The following is a 16,871-nucleotide window of genomic DNA, read 5'->3' on the forward strand; positions in this document are numbered from 1 at the left end:
CCGCACACAGCTGCAGGGCCCCGCTCCCCGCACCGTCACCCCACACGGCCCCCGCACGCCCGGCCCGCTCTCTCTCCCGCTCCCGTTCCGCCGACCCCGCCGACCCTCAGCAGGAGCGGCCCTCACCGCCGCCGCGGATCGCTGCAGCCGTTGCCGCGGCAACCGGGCGTCAGCAACCGCTGCTCCGCTGCTCCTCGCGCACCTTGGAGCGTGCAGCGCCTCGCGCCCCCGGGAGGCGGCTGTCACCGCACGGACACGGCGCCTGGGGAGCCCTGGAGATCAGCGCGCTCGCTGATCCTGCTTTCTTTCTTTCTGCTTCTTTCCATTAAAGTACGTTTTTCTGAGGTTGTCGTTATTTATTTAAACGGACTTCTCCGAATCTTTTTTGTTGCACTGAGGGGAAAATCATGCTCCTAGCCTTTCTGCTCCTTGTGTAAATCTGTATCGTTCGTACAAGATTAAGAGATGTAAACTGAGGTGCAGCACCAGAAGAGCACGCAGGTAACTGCCTCCTACAGGTGTGACATTTCGGTCGTCTCCCACGGAAACGCCTTTTCAGAGCCCTGCACACAGCCCCGTGCTCCTCGGGGAACCCCGGTTACAGCAGGAGCGTTGCTCTGCTCAGAACTGCTGCACACCGGGGGACCCCAAATCCTGCAAGCTGATGTCAGATACCCGTGGCACTCATGTCACCACAGGCTTCGTCAGTGTTAAATGGCGTTTCTTTGTCATGCGCTGGGCAACCTAGTGGTACAGATTCAGAAAAACAAGCTAGTGTGTTCCGACGCAGGAGTGGCACTCAGTGCACACATCCACAGCTGTGTTAAGAGGAGCATGGCTGGGGATGGATTGCTTCATTCCTCCCTCCCTCCACAAATGCTCTTCAGAACAAGATGAGGCACAGATTTCTGAAAAGAAAATTAATATACAAACAAAAAATCAAAGGTTATATCCCAACCCTTATAATACTACTAAAGATGAAATCACTCCATGATTCATTATGGATTAATGGCATGTTTATACCTGTATTGCTGGGAAGATTTTGTCTTTGCATGTGGAGAAGCCTGATGCTTTGTTCTTTATAGGAACAAGAGTTTTAGCAGTGAATCAATGATCTCCATCAGAACTTTGCATTGGCAAAATTTGCCAATGAACTTTGCATTTGTTAGCTATGCTCTTGGTGTCTCATATTCTGCTGGAACAGATTTTGGAATTTTAACTTCTCAGAAGTTGCTATAAGGTAGATTTATTTTAAAAGCAATACATGATTGCATTTATGTAGAAACAAGCTGATTGCTTATGTAATAATAAAAAAAAAAAACAAAACAACGATGGTAAGGGTTAATTAGCATGATAGTCAGCACTGCACTCTGTACCTTGTGAACAAAGAGAGAAATACAAAACTGTTTTAAGATGGCCTTGTTGTATAATGACCCAAGTGGGAAATAATTAAAGGAAATATAACGAACAATTCAACTACCACATAACCAAAAGACTTAATAAAAGAGGTGCTGGAGAGTGACTTCTTCAACTACTGCAGAAACTGCTGAGTGTTTGTCCCAGCTCATGACTTTATCTGATTTAAAGGTATAATGGAACTTCTCATTTCTGTGTCAGAAACTTGAGAATCCAAAGCCATTCTTTGTTCTTTGTTTAATTTTGGCAATAGCTACTTACTACAAAAAGACTCAGTTTATCATGGAATTGGCCTCTTTATAACTGCATATAATATGCTTGCAGTGCTGTGCTGGTGCTCTTGAAGGCAGCTGCTACATTTTTTCATTTTGCAGAGGAAGAGCTAGCAAGCTTTAAAGATAAATTCAGCTACCTGCTAAGAATTCAATGTGAAGAGAGGACAAGGAAGAGACAAAAAACAAAACAAAACAAAACAAAACAAAAAACAAGGTTTATCTAGGAGGTCAAGGGGTTACATTAAGAAAGAAATGTGATTTCAGTTCCTCATTCTTCCTCCTGGATTGATTTTTACACTCCTGCCCATGGCCAACTTGTTATTTGCAAAGATACATTACAAAATGCATGGAGAAGTCCTGAAACCCAAGGTTCTGTGCTCATATCAGTAAACAGGACTGTAACAGTTCCCAAGTCTAAAGCTACAGCTCACAGACCAATAAACATATAAAAAGTGGTACTAAAATAACTTTCTCGTCAATTAATTTGCTTAGTCATGTGCTCTCAGATTCTAACTGAAGGCTTCATTAATACTCTTCGAAATATGAAACAGAACAGTTCTCCTGTGTAATCCTTCCACTGAACCATCAGCAGTTGTGTTCTTTTTTTTTTTTTTTTCTCTTTTGATTTGCTACTGCCCTGTCTGTAAAATTGTTCCTTCCCCACACCTCTATGTGCCATAATGTGAAATGCTATCTTTTCTGGGAAAGGAAGGACTTAATCTTCCTTTCTCTTAGCCAATCTCAGACACTTACTGCCTTACACAGTAGTATATGCCCAGGAGAGTTGATAACATATCTTCCCACAAAATAGACCTAGTGGTTTCTTCTGCGGCATGCCAGCTCCTCAGGCAGGTCTGCCCCAAAGTTATACAATCATAGGATTATTTGAGTTGGAATTTTCCCTAAAAGGTCAGCTAGTCCAACTCCCCTGCAATGAACAGGAGCACCCATAGCTTGATGAGGAGCTCAGAGCCTCCTCCAGCCTAACCTTGAGTGTTTCCAGGAAGGAGCACCCACTACATCTGGGCAACCTGTGTCAGAGCATCGCCACCCTTATTGCAAAAAGCTTCTTCCTTATGTCCAGTCTAAATCTCCCCTCTTTTAGTTAGAAATCATTTCTCCTTGTTTTGTCACAACAGACTCTGATAGTCTTCTTTCTTACAGTCCCCCTTTAGACACATAATGGCCACTCTCGGGTCTCCCTGGAGTCGTATCTTCTCCAGGCTGAACAGCTCCAGCTCTCAGCCTGACCTGACAGGGGAGCCCTTTCCTCAGCAGCGGTTGGGGTCATCAGCACTGAGCCAAAAGAGTTCTGATGCTGTAAGCTCCCACCTAAGGATCTCTGTGTGGAGGACTTCACAGAAAAAGCAGACACTGCTTCTGTACCTGAATGCATAGAATAAGGGCAGTAAAAAGGCAGCGCTTTCCCCTGAACAACATTGTACATGGAGGCAGGTCTGGGTGTTCTCCATTTGCAGACCACTGTTTCAGTGCTAAGCTTGTTTGGCTTCGACTGAGATTCGTTTGGGAACATCTCACCTTAGATGCAGGATATAGCACTGCAGCATCGCAGGACTGCCTTTACTGCATGCACTGACCTGCCTGGGCCAGATTTTCTAGTCCTCTTTGTTACTGTAAATGAGCCACAGCTCATTTCCATGTGAGTCACTTCCAGTTCAGTCAGACATTTCAGCTGTTTACACGAGACTTTCTAGACCTTCTAAGGAAGCAATAGTAGCTTTCATTTCTCTTTACTAATCAATCCATGAATATACGTGCATTCACTTCTCAATTTTGACATTCTCCCTGCGCAGTGCATCAGGCTGGAGAGCAGTCCCTGCAGAAAGGGATCTGGGGGTTCTGGCTGACATCAGGTTGAATCTGAGCAACAGTGTGTGCTGGCAGCCAAAAGGGCCAACCGTACCCTGGAGTGCACACGCCCAGCACTGCCAGCAAGCAAGGGGAGGGATTGTCTCCTTCTGCCTTGCACGATACAGCCTCACCTCCAGCACTGTGTGCAGGTCTGTGTGCCACAAAAAGGACATAAAGATGTCAGAATCCAAATGAGGGCAAAGGAAGAGCATGTGGCTAAGGTGTGTGAGGAGTGGCTGAAGTGCCTTGGTTTGTTCAGCCCATAAGAGAGGAGGTTGAGGTGTGGCCTCATGGCAGCCCACAGCTTTCTCATGAGGGGAGCAGAAGGGTGGGCTCCTAGCTAAATTCTCTCTTTTATCAATGTGGCCACAAGTAGCCCTGGAAATCCTGCAGCCCTAGAAGTTCTGCCTTACATCAGGCAGAGGCAGAGACCCCTCCATACATGTGCGGATTGGGCAGTGGGGCTGGATACAAATGGTGCCTGCTGACAAATGGGAGATGTCTGGAAGAAGCATTGTGGCCCATCAAAATGAGTGGGAGCTTTGGTGGATGTTACGTCACCAACGTCAAGCCACTCTCCTGGTGTAACTGTAGGGCTGTAACAGTAGGGATGCCATCCCCAAGCTGTTCATGCAAAGAATAAACTTCTGCTTAAGCCCTAAAAGCCCGCGGATTCTCAGTGTGGGCTGCTGGCGGGCTTTGGCTCTCCGATTTCAGTGCCAGACCCGCGTCGGACAGAACGCCGGGAAGGCGCCGGGCACCGACACCCGCCCGGGGGGGTTGCAGGGCAGGCAGGGGAGGAGGGAGTACGGCAGACGCCCGCCTCGTCCTCCTACGCCCGCAGCTCTTGTGCCGGGGAAGGCGGGCGGCATGAGCGGCGGAGCGGCGGCGGGGGCTGCGCTGCTGGCCCTGGCGCTGGCGGCAGCAGGGGAGGGGGCGGCGGTGCTGCGGGACGGCGGTTACGATGGGCTGCTCGCCGCCGTGCATCCCCGCGTGCCGGAGGACAGCCGGCTCATCGCACGCCTCCAGGTAAGGCGTAAAGCGGCTGGCCCAGGAAGGGGCAGCCCCGGAGGGGGAACCGGGCCCGACGAGTCCTTCAAGCCGCCGCTAAGCTGCGCAACAGATGCCGTAGTCGAGATCGATAGCGGAATGAACACACTGCTAACCCCGCCTTTTCATTGCGTGTTTGCCAGGAGATGATCACGGAGGCTTCCTCTTATCTGTTCAATGCTACAAAAGGCAGAGTCTATTTCAGAAGCGTAAAGATTCTGATACCTCCGACGTGGAAAGAGAAAGGTTATGAGAAACCAAAACACGAGACCTATGAAAAGGTAAGACTCAACACCAGCTGCAGGAAATGGGGTGCAACTAAAAGTTACTTTGAACATTTATCTGTATGCCCAAATGTACGATAACTTTTAAACAGTGATATGAACACCATTCACATGAGAATGCTCTCAAGATCAGACAAAATGATCTGTGAGCCACCACTAGTAAGTACATAAATAATGAGCATCATTAACAAAATAGTAGTTACAGCCTACAGTAACAGTAGCTGTAGCAGCCTGTTGGTTTTAAATGAGAAACAAGAAAGTGCTGGACTGCAAGAAGCTCCATGTTAGAACCATCAGAGTCCGTAAACTGATTGCTTTACAGGCTTTTGAATCATTTTAGAAGCCTGATTTGAATATCTTTGATCTGATCATCCTTATTTCATTTCTCTACTCATTTCCACATTTACGACAAGTTGGGAATGTTTGCTTGTGAGTTCTGGTGATGACTGGTTGCCTTTTTCACCTTTTATATTCTTAACCCATCATCTTTCAAACACATTACAGAATGGCTTGGGTTGGAAGAGGTCTTAAAGATCATCTAGTAAATTAGGTCATAGTTGTCTAATTGCACCGTGGCTGACATTTGTGCTGAAGACAGCAGTAATACTTGTCTAGGTGGAGTTTCAGGTTCATTAGGAGAGGACTGGCAAGAAAGCCAAGGAAATCCAGAACAGAAAGTCACCTTGTTGATACGGAAATAAAAAAAGAAGCATAGACTCCTTTTATTCAAAACTTTGTGTAGCTGCAATCCAGGAAGTGGGACACACATGAATCTGCATTTTAGCTACTTGCATGACTGCTGGTACTCAGTGACCAGCTTCACAAGTATGAGATATTTGCAGCAGACATTCCAATATATTCTCTCAGTAGGTAATATAGTACATAACATATTACATATGCAATAAAATAATATATGTATATATATAAAAAATAAATATACGTAGGTTGCTTCAAAAGCAATGGCTCCTATGTATTTCTGTGGAAACTACAACAGCTACTAAAAGCACAACAACGCTGTTTGACAGAACAAATTCTCAGCTACAAAACACAATTTTTCAACACTGTCACCACCGTTAGCTGTACATTTTCACTAGTGATGAACAAAAGTTTGTATGCCATGCTCATAAAAATCTACACCAGTAGAAGTGATCACTGTCACTGTTGCCACTGCTGAAATGTACCACTCACCACTTCAGTGTGCTCACACTTACTGTTTGGTCTCCATAAACATTCACCAAGTGTCAATGTATGTCAGTGGATTCAATTTTTTTCTGCGTGGAGGAATTCAATAAGACACCTTTCCTTCATCCACACTTCCATATCAGACAATATTCTGTCAGAACTGCCCCTCTGCTGTCATTTGTCACACAGCAACAAAATGAGGTACTGATGGGAGGACTCAGCCTCTGCTGCCATCCCACCAACATCCACCTCTGACATTGTGGGCTGACATAATAAAACAGGAGGCATTACTTTCCAAGCAGCCCTCGTATAATATATAATAAATATATAATATTATAATATTAACATGTGTTTTAGTTGTGTTCCTGCTTGTCACCTTCTTTCATCGGTAACGTTTCTCAGAGGCAGAGTAAAGATAAGAGGGACATGCCCAGTGTTTGTTTTCCAGTCTGTCTTGTATGGACAGATGCTTACTACCAAACCCTCTGATTTGCAGATACCAATTTACACCTTCTTCTTCCTCCCTCCTTTGAATGCCTGCTTTTCTTTATATTCTCTATAGTTGGAATTCTGTTTCAGCCTATTGTATTAAACCTTCCTCCTGTCTGAAGTTCATCCCAACTATTAGTACTTGCAGCCAGCTCTGCAATCCCACCCAGAAAGAATTTTTCTTTCTAAGTCTGGGAAAAAAAAACAACAAAACCAAAAACCTGCAGAAAAATGTTGACAGTGATGCTTCTGACTAATTCTTCAAATAACGTTCTCAATATGTAGTGAAACCTAACATGAGAGTAAAGTTCCTTGGATTTGAAGTATGGGAAAAAAAGGAAAAATGCGGCTATCTACAAGAATAGAAGCTGTCCTTTCTCATGGCTCTCCGTTTTATTACCGTAGTGACAGATTCTAATTATTTTTTATAAGAAATGAATCTAATATGTAAAGAGCTTTAATAAAGGAATTAGTACACTAGTATGTCACTTCAGGTTTTCATTATGCTGCTGGGAAATCTATCCATAATCTTCTATTCATCTTGCTGCGGCAGAAGTTAGGAGCTCAGTTGGAGCTGGGTGGTACTGCATTGGACTGCTTAAATAAACAACAAAGCATTTCTTCCTTTAATCAAGTTCCTATTTGTAATTTTTTGCACTTTTGAAATGATTTTAGGCAGATGTCATAGTGGCAGCTCCTTATTGGAAGCATGGCGATGATCCATACACCTTGCAACATGAAGCTTGTGGAAAAATGGGAAAATACATCCATTTCACACCTAACTTCTTAGCAAACGATTATGTGACAGACATCTATGGCTCACGGGGTAAATTCCCTAAATTGTTTACTTCTCCAGTTTGCCTTTACTGTGAAACAAAAGATGGAATATTGAAAGCTGATGATAAAATAAACCAATTAGTTAACATGAAAGCTAAGATTTCCAAATGATGTTATTTAAAGTTAGTCAAACTTAGGCACAGAAGTGAATTGCTTGATACTAAAACCGCTTGTGGTATGATGGTGTGATTAAAGTCCCCAGTGTAATATCACCGATCAACTGTTCAGGCAGTAATGTAACAGCCAACTCTGGTCACTCTGTGTTTGCCCTTCTGTCCTCTCTGCAGGCAGAACCTTTGTACATGAGTGGGCCCACCTTCGTTGGGGGGTCTTTGATGAGTATGACAATGACAGACCATTCTATGTCACTGGACAGAATCAGGTTAAAGTTACAAGGTAATTCAGCATTTGCCCCTTCTACAAACTCTTTCTGGTGTGTTTTAGAAAGCTGCCTGGTATTTTTCTGTAAGCTCTTGAGCTATCCCAGTTTCTTTTAGCCCTTATTTTATCCATCATTAAATATTCTTCTTTCTTTATGAGTAAATTACTATTTTCTTTGCATTCACTTTTACACTTTTCTGTGGTTGATGTCTTGGCAGAGGTGATGAGTGTTACATTTTTCTGGTCTCACACTGGAGACTTCATCACTTCTGGACTCTACTGCTGGAGAGGAAATGGTGCTTGTTCAGAAATCTTCCCTCTCGTGATCTGCTTAAGCATTTCTCCTTTCTCTGAGCATGCTGCAAATCTGGGGTTTTTCTGCTGAGTTTCTCTTCTTCAATCTGTTTTTTCATCTTCGCTAAATCTGCACATCTTCACCTCTGCATTCACCATTGCAGTGGTGCCTGACTCATGACCTGCTTTTCCTCACTGTCTAAACAACCAAATGGACCTTGAGAAAAGAAATTTTATTACAGCACATTTAACCTGGAACTCACCAAGCCTATGGTACACCAGGAGGTCATTTACAGCAGTTTTTCAGGGTATGGAAGTATTTGGAAGATGTGACTTCTGGATGAATAAGATTGCTTTTGCAGTTGTATACTTTGTATTATTTCTACTTAGTCAAGAGGCTGAAGTGTTGAAGAAGGAAAAAGTTAATGATTCTTCTTTTTGTCACTTTGCAATGGATATTCATATCTTTTTGCAATGTCAACTTTTATGCAGGTGGGCTGCAGAGTACACTGCAAGCATCATTAATGTCAGCACTATATTTGGGTAGGTTTTTAAGGGGAAATGTATTCTTTTTTATCCTTAGATGTTCCTCTGATCTTACTGGAATCTATGTCTGTGAAAAAAACTCCTGCACTGATGGTAGTTGTGTCATTAATAAGCTAACAGGACTTTTTAAGGAAGGATGTGCATTTATTCCTGAGAGGAATCAGACTGCAGTATCTTCAATAATGTATATGCAGAGTTTATCATCTGTGAGTACAAACATGTGAGAACAAATTTCTTTCAATGAAACATACCGTTACAAAATCTGATATATCCTCCTATGCTACATTTGGTTCAACTTTCATGTAAGCAAATCAACTGTAATGTATTACTATGAATGCGGTACGAAGTTAATTGTGAGGTGATGTCTCAAATGTGTGTATACAAAAATCACCCATTATGGTTTTCCATCTTAAATTTATTTATTACTCTGTTATTGCTTACTTCTGATTTCTATCTACCTGTTTTGAACATTTTAGGTGGCAGAATTCTGTAATGAGCATAATCATAACAGAGAAGCACCCAATTTGCAGAATCGAATGTGTGACTACAGAAGCACATGGGAAGTAATTAAAAACTCTACAGATTTTGAAAATGATCTTCCATTGACCAGCAGCAGCCTTATTAGTCCTCCCTCTTTCTCACTGCTTCAGAAGAGAGACAGAGTCATCTGTTTAGTTCTTGATGTTTCCAAGACTATAGCTGGGGTAAATTCTTCATCAGAATATTTCATTGTATATTGTATTTTTTTTTCTTATGTTTTCAGAACTTTATTCATCTAGAAATAGTCTCCATGCAGAGACAGAGAAACACGATTAGAGATGTAAGGAATCCACTTGACAGTGAGAGTGTTTGGGATTTTCTTAAATCTTTGAGGCAGAGAAGCCATGAATGAGGCCAGGACAGCAATGCAGAATACTGGCCAGGTGGCTATCAGTGGCAAGGCTTTGAGTGGAATAAAGGACTTTGTGTGCTGGGTAGCATGAAGTGTGAGAAAGATTGACGATGAGCCAGAAGGGTACGGGGGAAGCTGTGAGGAACAAAAAAATTCCAGAAGAGATGGGTCTGAAGGCTTTCTTCACTGAGGAACAGTGTTCAACAGTGGGTGGGCTAAATATTGGCTAACTTTAAGGCTGATCTTCAGTGAAACAAACTGAATAGCATTGCAGGGTTTTGTATTCTAAACTAACATTGGAACTTGCAGAAGTGAGTATTTTATGTTCCTTCCCTCTGTGATATTTTCTGCCAACAATTTTTATCTATCAGCTTGTAATTTGCAGCATTCATCGTTATTTCACATGCTTAACGAAATTCTTCACTTTTCACTCCTTCTATGCATAGGGTAACTGGATCATTAGATTGCATCAAGCAGCAGAACTGTATTTACTGCAAATTGTGGAAGAAAACACTTATGTTGGTATTGTCACATTCAGTGACAAAGGAGAGATCAAAACTCACGTGCACCAGATAGTCAGCGACGAAGCACGGAAACAGCTTGCTTCATATCTCCCTACAGCTCCAGGGGGGAAGAGGGCAAATGTTTGCGCAGGCCTGAGGCTGGCATGTGAGGTGAAGCACCATTTTTGTTTGCACCTCTTGTGCAGATGGTTTGTTTTTTCAGTAGTGAGGATATTTGTGTCTAGGCTACATCAAATGCCTTCTACTGATTACTGCATGGTTTCTGAGAAGAACTCTCCTAGTTTTCCTGTGAACCTGCTATTTATCACCTTGTAATAATTAAAAATACAACAGCCAAACTCTTTTTATAAGAATTTATGTGATTGTTGCAATACGTTTAATGATATCTGTGTTATAAACCATCATAATATATATTAACTTCACAATTTTAGTAGTTACAAATGTTATGAGTTATGTAAGTTTTATCTTTACTATTTTTCCATTTTGCTTTGTAAATTATTTCTAAAACTGAAGCTGACATACACAGCATTTCTGCTGTCTTTGATTAAGTGGGATTTTGATAGCTAAATTCAACTTAGATTTGTCTAAAATCCCATTCCTTTTTGGCCTTGATATGCAATATGAATTCATTAACATGGTTTTATTATTGCATCTTTAAGAACTGTATATTAAGGGCAACTTTTCCCTGCCTCAGTTTACCTCAGCCTGCTGAGTACTACAACAGCTCAGCAAATGAATTATGTGAAATGTACTCATCCCGCCACCAGGGTGGGTCACCACCACCCTGAATTTTGTCTGGGAAATCTGGGAGCAGTTATATTTTTTCATGTCTGATTTTAATTGACTCCTGCATGCTGAAGCCTTTGGTCTCAGCCTTCTGCTGGGAGGATTAATATCTGCATAAATATACCTGAGAGAAAGGAAATTACTGGAGTTTTTCACTGCACATCTCATTGTCAAGTACCCATGTGTCACATTCTCATTTTGATCCCTGTTATTTCTATGCCTTACTGCTATATAAAACTTAGAGGGTACTCATTATGATAGAGTGTCTTGAAATACAGTGTCAAAATTAATTACAATGTAGATTATGTGATATTTATTGCTTCTGCTAAAGTTTGTTCTTCTACCACCAGGTCATTAGGAAGAAAGAAGGACATCTGTATGGATCTGAAATTATACTGGTGACAGGTGGACAGGACAATAGTACAGGCAGGTGTTTTTCCGAAGTGATTAATGGTGGATCAGTCATCCATACCATTACTGTTGGGTCCTCAGCTGCTAAGGAAATCGAACACTTCTCCAAAGAGACAGGTAAGTACAGGAATAAACCATGACTCCAATCCGAAGATGCTGAGAAAACTCCGATGAAGAAGGTGGTGTTTGTCCACAGGGAAGTGAGATGGCTGTCCTCCCTCCCTGGCATCACTGCAGTTCTGCGGTAACATTTGGTACATTCTGTGAATCAGAAGTAGCTCTTATGTCTTATGTAATACCTAAGTCTGTAATAAATCATGCTGTTTCAGGAGGATTTAAGTTTTTTGTCCCAGAAAGGCTGGACTTCAGTGACTTACTGGATGTTTTCTCTGGAATTACGTCCAGAAGTGGAGACACATTCCATCAATCTGTTCAGGTTTGTTTTATAGGTACAGTTGATTATTCTTATTGTTTTTTTAGATAAGATCAAAATGTATCACATGTATCTAGGTGTCCTGCTCCCTCTTTCCCTGTGACAACTTCACCAGCCTGATGTATAATCATCTGCTTGCAGGTTGAGCAAAGCGATGAGAAAATACAGTTGTGTTTACTCTAACTTCTTTTGTGTTACCTGGAAAACTGTAAAAGTTTCCTTGATTTCTATTATCCAGCTTTTTCTCTGCAGTTTGCAGAGATAATTACCACTTCAAGCAGGGCACAGAATGTCATCTGGAAATTTGATCATCCAAGAACATGATGAGGATGAAGTCCTGTCTGCATCAGGAATGTTTTTTATTGCTTTTCCTCATGAAGGAGCATATAGATGGAACTTCAAATCCATAAATCAGACTTATTCAGGATCTTGCTCTTTAATATCATAATTTTCAGCTGGGAAAGTGGTAATATCCTACATACCTCTGCATTTCTGGAATTCCATCCAGTAAAAATATAACATTAGTAGAAGGCCTAATTTTTCTGTCACTCCTATGATTCTACGGAGCTGCGCCTAAATTGTGCTATTATATAATTGAAGGGGAGAATAAAGTCCCCAGTTATCAGAGGCTAATATTAGTGTACATCTTCATAACTTTTCTATCAGATCTGATATCAGTCAGATCTGCTATCAGTCTATCAGATCTGATAGCTAAAATGGTAGACCAAGTCCTTTGTAAGAATATGTGATTTCCAGAACTGATAGAATAATTTTGTTCTTTCTGATAGATTGAAAGTGCTGTTGAAAGTGTTGCAGGGTACAGACAACTCAGGAGGACAGTGACTATTGATAGCACTGTGGGACGAGAAACCTTCTTTGTAGCCACATGGCAAGCTGCTGAACCACCAGAAATCATCCTGATTGACCCGATCGGAAGAAGCTACACCATCAAGGACTTTGAATTAGATTCAGTATTCCACATAGCTCGCCTCCAGATTCCAGGAACTGCAGAGGTACAACTCATTCTCTTTTTGTCTTTTAGCAATGGGAGGAACATCCTGACTCCATTTCATTTCTTCCATTTCATTAATGTTAGGTTAATTAAAATCATTTTGTGGCTTGAGATAGAAATCTACACCATGTGACTGCTGCTGTGTCCCAAGCAGAAGTATCTGCTGTGTTCAAGAGAGCTACCTGAAGGTTTTGTCTGTATTGTCTTTATTACAATTTACACTTGATTTACAATTTAACTGAACATTTCTGAATACTAATCAGCAGCCAGTAAATGAATTTTCTCTCGTTTCTGTTCTAAGAAACAGATAACATTGAACATAGTAAGTCCATTTAAATTTGCTGTATTGTGCATAGAAACTTCTCTCCATCGTAAAAGCTCTGAAAACGTTTTTTCCATAGAATTTTATTCTTAATCTCCTGAATACTCCACAGAAGCTAAGGAAGTAAATTCAAATTGATGTTTGTGTTCTCACATGGAACGGCTGCCAAGAGTCAGAGGATAGAATCATAGAATGGCCTGGGTTGAAAAGGACCACAATGATCGAGTTTCAACTCCCCTGCTATGTGCAGGGTTACCAACCACTAGACCAGGCTGCCCAGAGCCACATCCAGCCTGAAGGATAATTGGAAAGCACTTCTTTACTCTGATTTGTAATCATGAGTGCTTCCACTGACAAAATGCAGATACTTGTAGGGTTCTACTTAGTCTAAATAGGCTGGCAGAATTTGAATAAGGACAAATTAAATTATCCAAAAGATTGCTATTTCATTTGAAAACATTTGGTTGTTTTTTTTTCAGACAGGAGACTGGGCATACACACTGATAAATGTTTACCTGGCTCCTCAAGTTCTGACAATGACAGTAACTTCTCGAGCAGCAAATTCTACTCTACCCACTGTGTCTGTGAAAACCTATATGAGTAAAGATGCAACTTACTATCCCAGTGCCATGGTTGTCTATGTACAGATTAGTCAAGGCTTTTCCCCTATTCTTGGGGCAAATGTAACTGCCATTTTCAGTTCAGAGAATGGAGATATGGTTTCCTTGGAACTTCTGGACAATGGAGCAGGTAACAAGACTCTAGGACTATAAATTCAGAAGTACCTATAAAATTAAATTAAATTACTCCTCTAAGTACTGTTTTCACTGAATACATCAGGATATAATGCTCTGAGGCAGAGTTTCTAATGTTCTATGGTAACACACACAAGTGTGTGTTCTTGTTGAATTTATCTCTAGACAAGCTTTTGTTCAGAACAGGATTTACATGCATGAATTAAATGCACAGACACGTTCCAATAAGTTCATTAGTTATCAGTTGTCATTCCTGCTGATTGAACTGATGATGTTCAACACATTGGAAGATGTGGTCTTTAAATCTCAGTAAATTAGAAAGCTGTTAGTAAGGTGAAGTTTAAACATTTCCAGGCAGAAGTTGCAGGCCCTATGCTCTATTGCCTCTTAATAGTCGTCAAGAAAAGGTGTGAAACTCCCAAAGGTGTTAGAATTTAGTAATGTTTAGTAACTCACACATTTGCTTTGCATAAATTATTATGGTTAGTTAAACTTACTGCAAGGTAACACAGTCTTAACTGCACAGACCATCATGTTGCTGGAAAGGATTTTTGAACAGAGTAGGTAGTTATAAACTTTTGGAACAACTTAGATTTGTTGTTTCTGCATTAAATTTCACAACTGAAAACAATCAGAAGATTATAGTAATGAATACTCTCTAGTTTGCATCACCTTGGGGGTAAGACCCTAAATGAGAATACTTTCTGGGAATGCACATTGAGAACTTCAGAAGTGCAGGTCCTCTGTCTCCCCTGAATTCCTGGGCACTCTCCCAGAACGCAGCTTGAAGGCACCTGTGGCAACTGGTGAAATAAGGTGATTTTCCTAAGTTAGCTTTTTCTTCAGCTAACGTTCAATACAAGGAATGCATCTTAACTTCAGATCAATTTAACATGCAACCAAAGGTAGAAGAGCTGCACAGATTGCCTATCAGAGAAGAGTTTACCTATTCTTAAACTCTACTTTCTATGTATGAATCTAGAAAGCACAAAAACTCACATCCATTATTATTTGAAGTCAATTTATATCACTCTTCTACTAGGTTCTGACATTATTAAGAATGATGGCATCTATTCCAAGTACTTGTTTTCTTTCTCTGGGAATGGAAGATACAGCCTAAAAGTTCACGTCCAAGCTAACAGGACTACTGTGCCACAGACTGCAATGCCATGGAGTCATGCCATGTATATACCAGGTTATGTAGAAAATGGTAAGATGAAGTAGTGCAGAGAAAAAAAAAAAAAGCTTCATTCCAGGACCTGAAGATGTCCATCCCTTTGAAGATACTAAGAGCAGGCATTATGATGACAGCTCAGCTAAGAGAGATTTACCTGTGAAGTGTTTAACGAAAATAGTCTACATACCCCAGAAAAATACTGAAAGCAGACTTCAAACAACTATAAAGGGACAGTATCTATGTAATATAGATAAATTGGATTTGGTTTTTCTCTCTGAAGAAACTATCCATAGGTTTAGTCTGTAGATGACTCTATTCAGTCATCTTAAATAAAGAATGGTTAAAATATTAGGAGATTAAACTCTCCTGTTTATATTATAAAAAGCAACACTTACATCAATTTCATTACCTTTCTTAGTAGCACTCTCGAAACTACAAAGAAATAGACAATGCCCTTGAAATGGTCTTAACTGAAGTGGATGGTATTTTTGTATTTAAAACAATATAGGTGAAGTTCAGGTAGTTTGTGGAACACAATAATACTCAAACAGTTAAAATTAATAAGCATTTTTTAATCTTGTAGGTAAACTCAAGATGAACCCATCAAGACCCCCAGCTATTAAAAATAATATTCAGGTCAGAAGAGGAGGTTTTTCTAGAACAGCTGTGGGAGACTCTTTCACAGTATCTGCAGTTCCAATAGCACCTTATATTGATGTTTTTCCACCATGTAAAATTATTGACCTTGATGCCAGAATGGAAGATGATAAAGTCATTCTATCATGGACTGCACCAGGAGATGATTTTGACGAAGGCCAAGGTACGTTCGTTGGCTTGCTAGCCTGCCTCCTGCCCAAGTTGAAATATTTGTAGTGGAGTTTTGTCTCACTTACGTCAATGGAAATTTCATTAAAAGCTACTGTGGCTCCAGAGCTCTATTCATGCTCTGTGAAATGCTGTGTTAATTATTCCAGTGCTTAACTGGCTTGTGAGGATGGTATTAGGTAAGCAGTATCTTAGAAGTATTTTGAAAGGAGAGTATTTTGAAACAGATATGAGGTTGGAATGATAGCTAACAAACAGATGACAGTATCTTAACATTTGTATTTTCAGCCTCAAGTTATGAAATCAGAACAAGTGAGACTCCTCTGGAATTAAGAGACAGCTTCTATAACACTACATTTGTGAATACTACCACTCTATCACCTCAGCGTGCTGGCTGCACAGAAATATTTGTGTTTAAACCAGAAGCTTTTACAACAGGGAACATAACTGTAATCTATGTTGCAATACGTGCTGTGGATGAAGTTTTTCTTATCTCTGAGCTATCTAATATTGCACAAGCAGTAATGTTTATTCCTCCAATGGCATATACCCCTTCTAATTTGAAGTTTGGTGTTTCAACAATATTGTTACTATTCTTTGTATTATTAACAGCAGTGTGTCTAACAGTAAGTACAAGCCTTTGTTTAGTAAACAAAAAGAAGAAAAAGAATCTTTCAGAAAATACAGCTAAGCTGCTTCAACATAAAGTGTAAGCTTGTCAGAGCTCTGGGTACTTTAAAACATTTTACTGCTTAGACTTGTAAAAGTAAATATCCTACAATAAACAGAGTAAACAATTAATCAGATTCCAGATATTATGAAGACATAATGACTTAACACCTGCATATTGTCTATGAATTTTATCATGGAAGATTGAATGACAGTAAATCAGGTATAGGCTGATAGCTTGTACTGCAAATATGCAATATCTGTGTACAGTCTTAATGCTGTGCAGTGTCATGGCCTATTCTTACTGTGTGGTGGAAATGTTTAAATTGAGAGAGATACTGAAGATACTGTTCCTTTTTAAAAAAACAGATGACAAGCAAAACTAAGCAGTGTGAGTTGTGTTTATGTTTCTGTAAGTGCATATGCCATTCAGCTTCTA

At 40.7% G+C, this 16,871-nt stretch overlaps 1 protein-coding gene across 1 annotated transcript; it reads left to right on the forward strand.

Moving 5' to 3' along the window:
• The first annotated feature begins 2,873 nt into the window (after positions 1 to 2,873).
• CLCA2 (chloride channel accessory 2) lies at positions 2,874 to 16,561 on the forward strand. The gene is given in 17 exon segments (XM_052666709.1): positions 2,874 to 3,011; positions 4,244 to 4,334; positions 4,337 to 4,423; positions 4,426 to 4,592; positions 4,757 to 4,894; positions 7,244 to 7,394; positions 7,693 to 7,801; positions 8,664 to 8,832; positions 9,103 to 9,330; positions 9,965 to 10,192; positions 11,179 to 11,356; positions 11,569 to 11,675; positions 12,461 to 12,685; positions 13,486 to 13,756; positions 14,804 to 14,971; positions 15,522 to 15,758; positions 16,052 to 16,561. Coding segments are annotated over 17 exon segments (3,117 nt in total). The 3' UTR covers positions 16,477 to 16,561.
• The last annotated feature ends 310 nt before the right edge of the window (positions 16,562 to 16,871 follow it).

This window comes from Tympanuchus pallidicinctus, unplaced genomic scaffold (genome assembly GCF_026119805.1).
Source record: "Tympanuchus pallidicinctus isolate F22 unplaced genomic scaffold, pur_lepc_1.0 scaffold7, whole genome shotgun sequence".
Classification (NCBI taxonomy): Eukaryota; Metazoa; Chordata; class Aves; order Galliformes; family Phasianidae; genus Tympanuchus; species Tympanuchus pallidicinctus.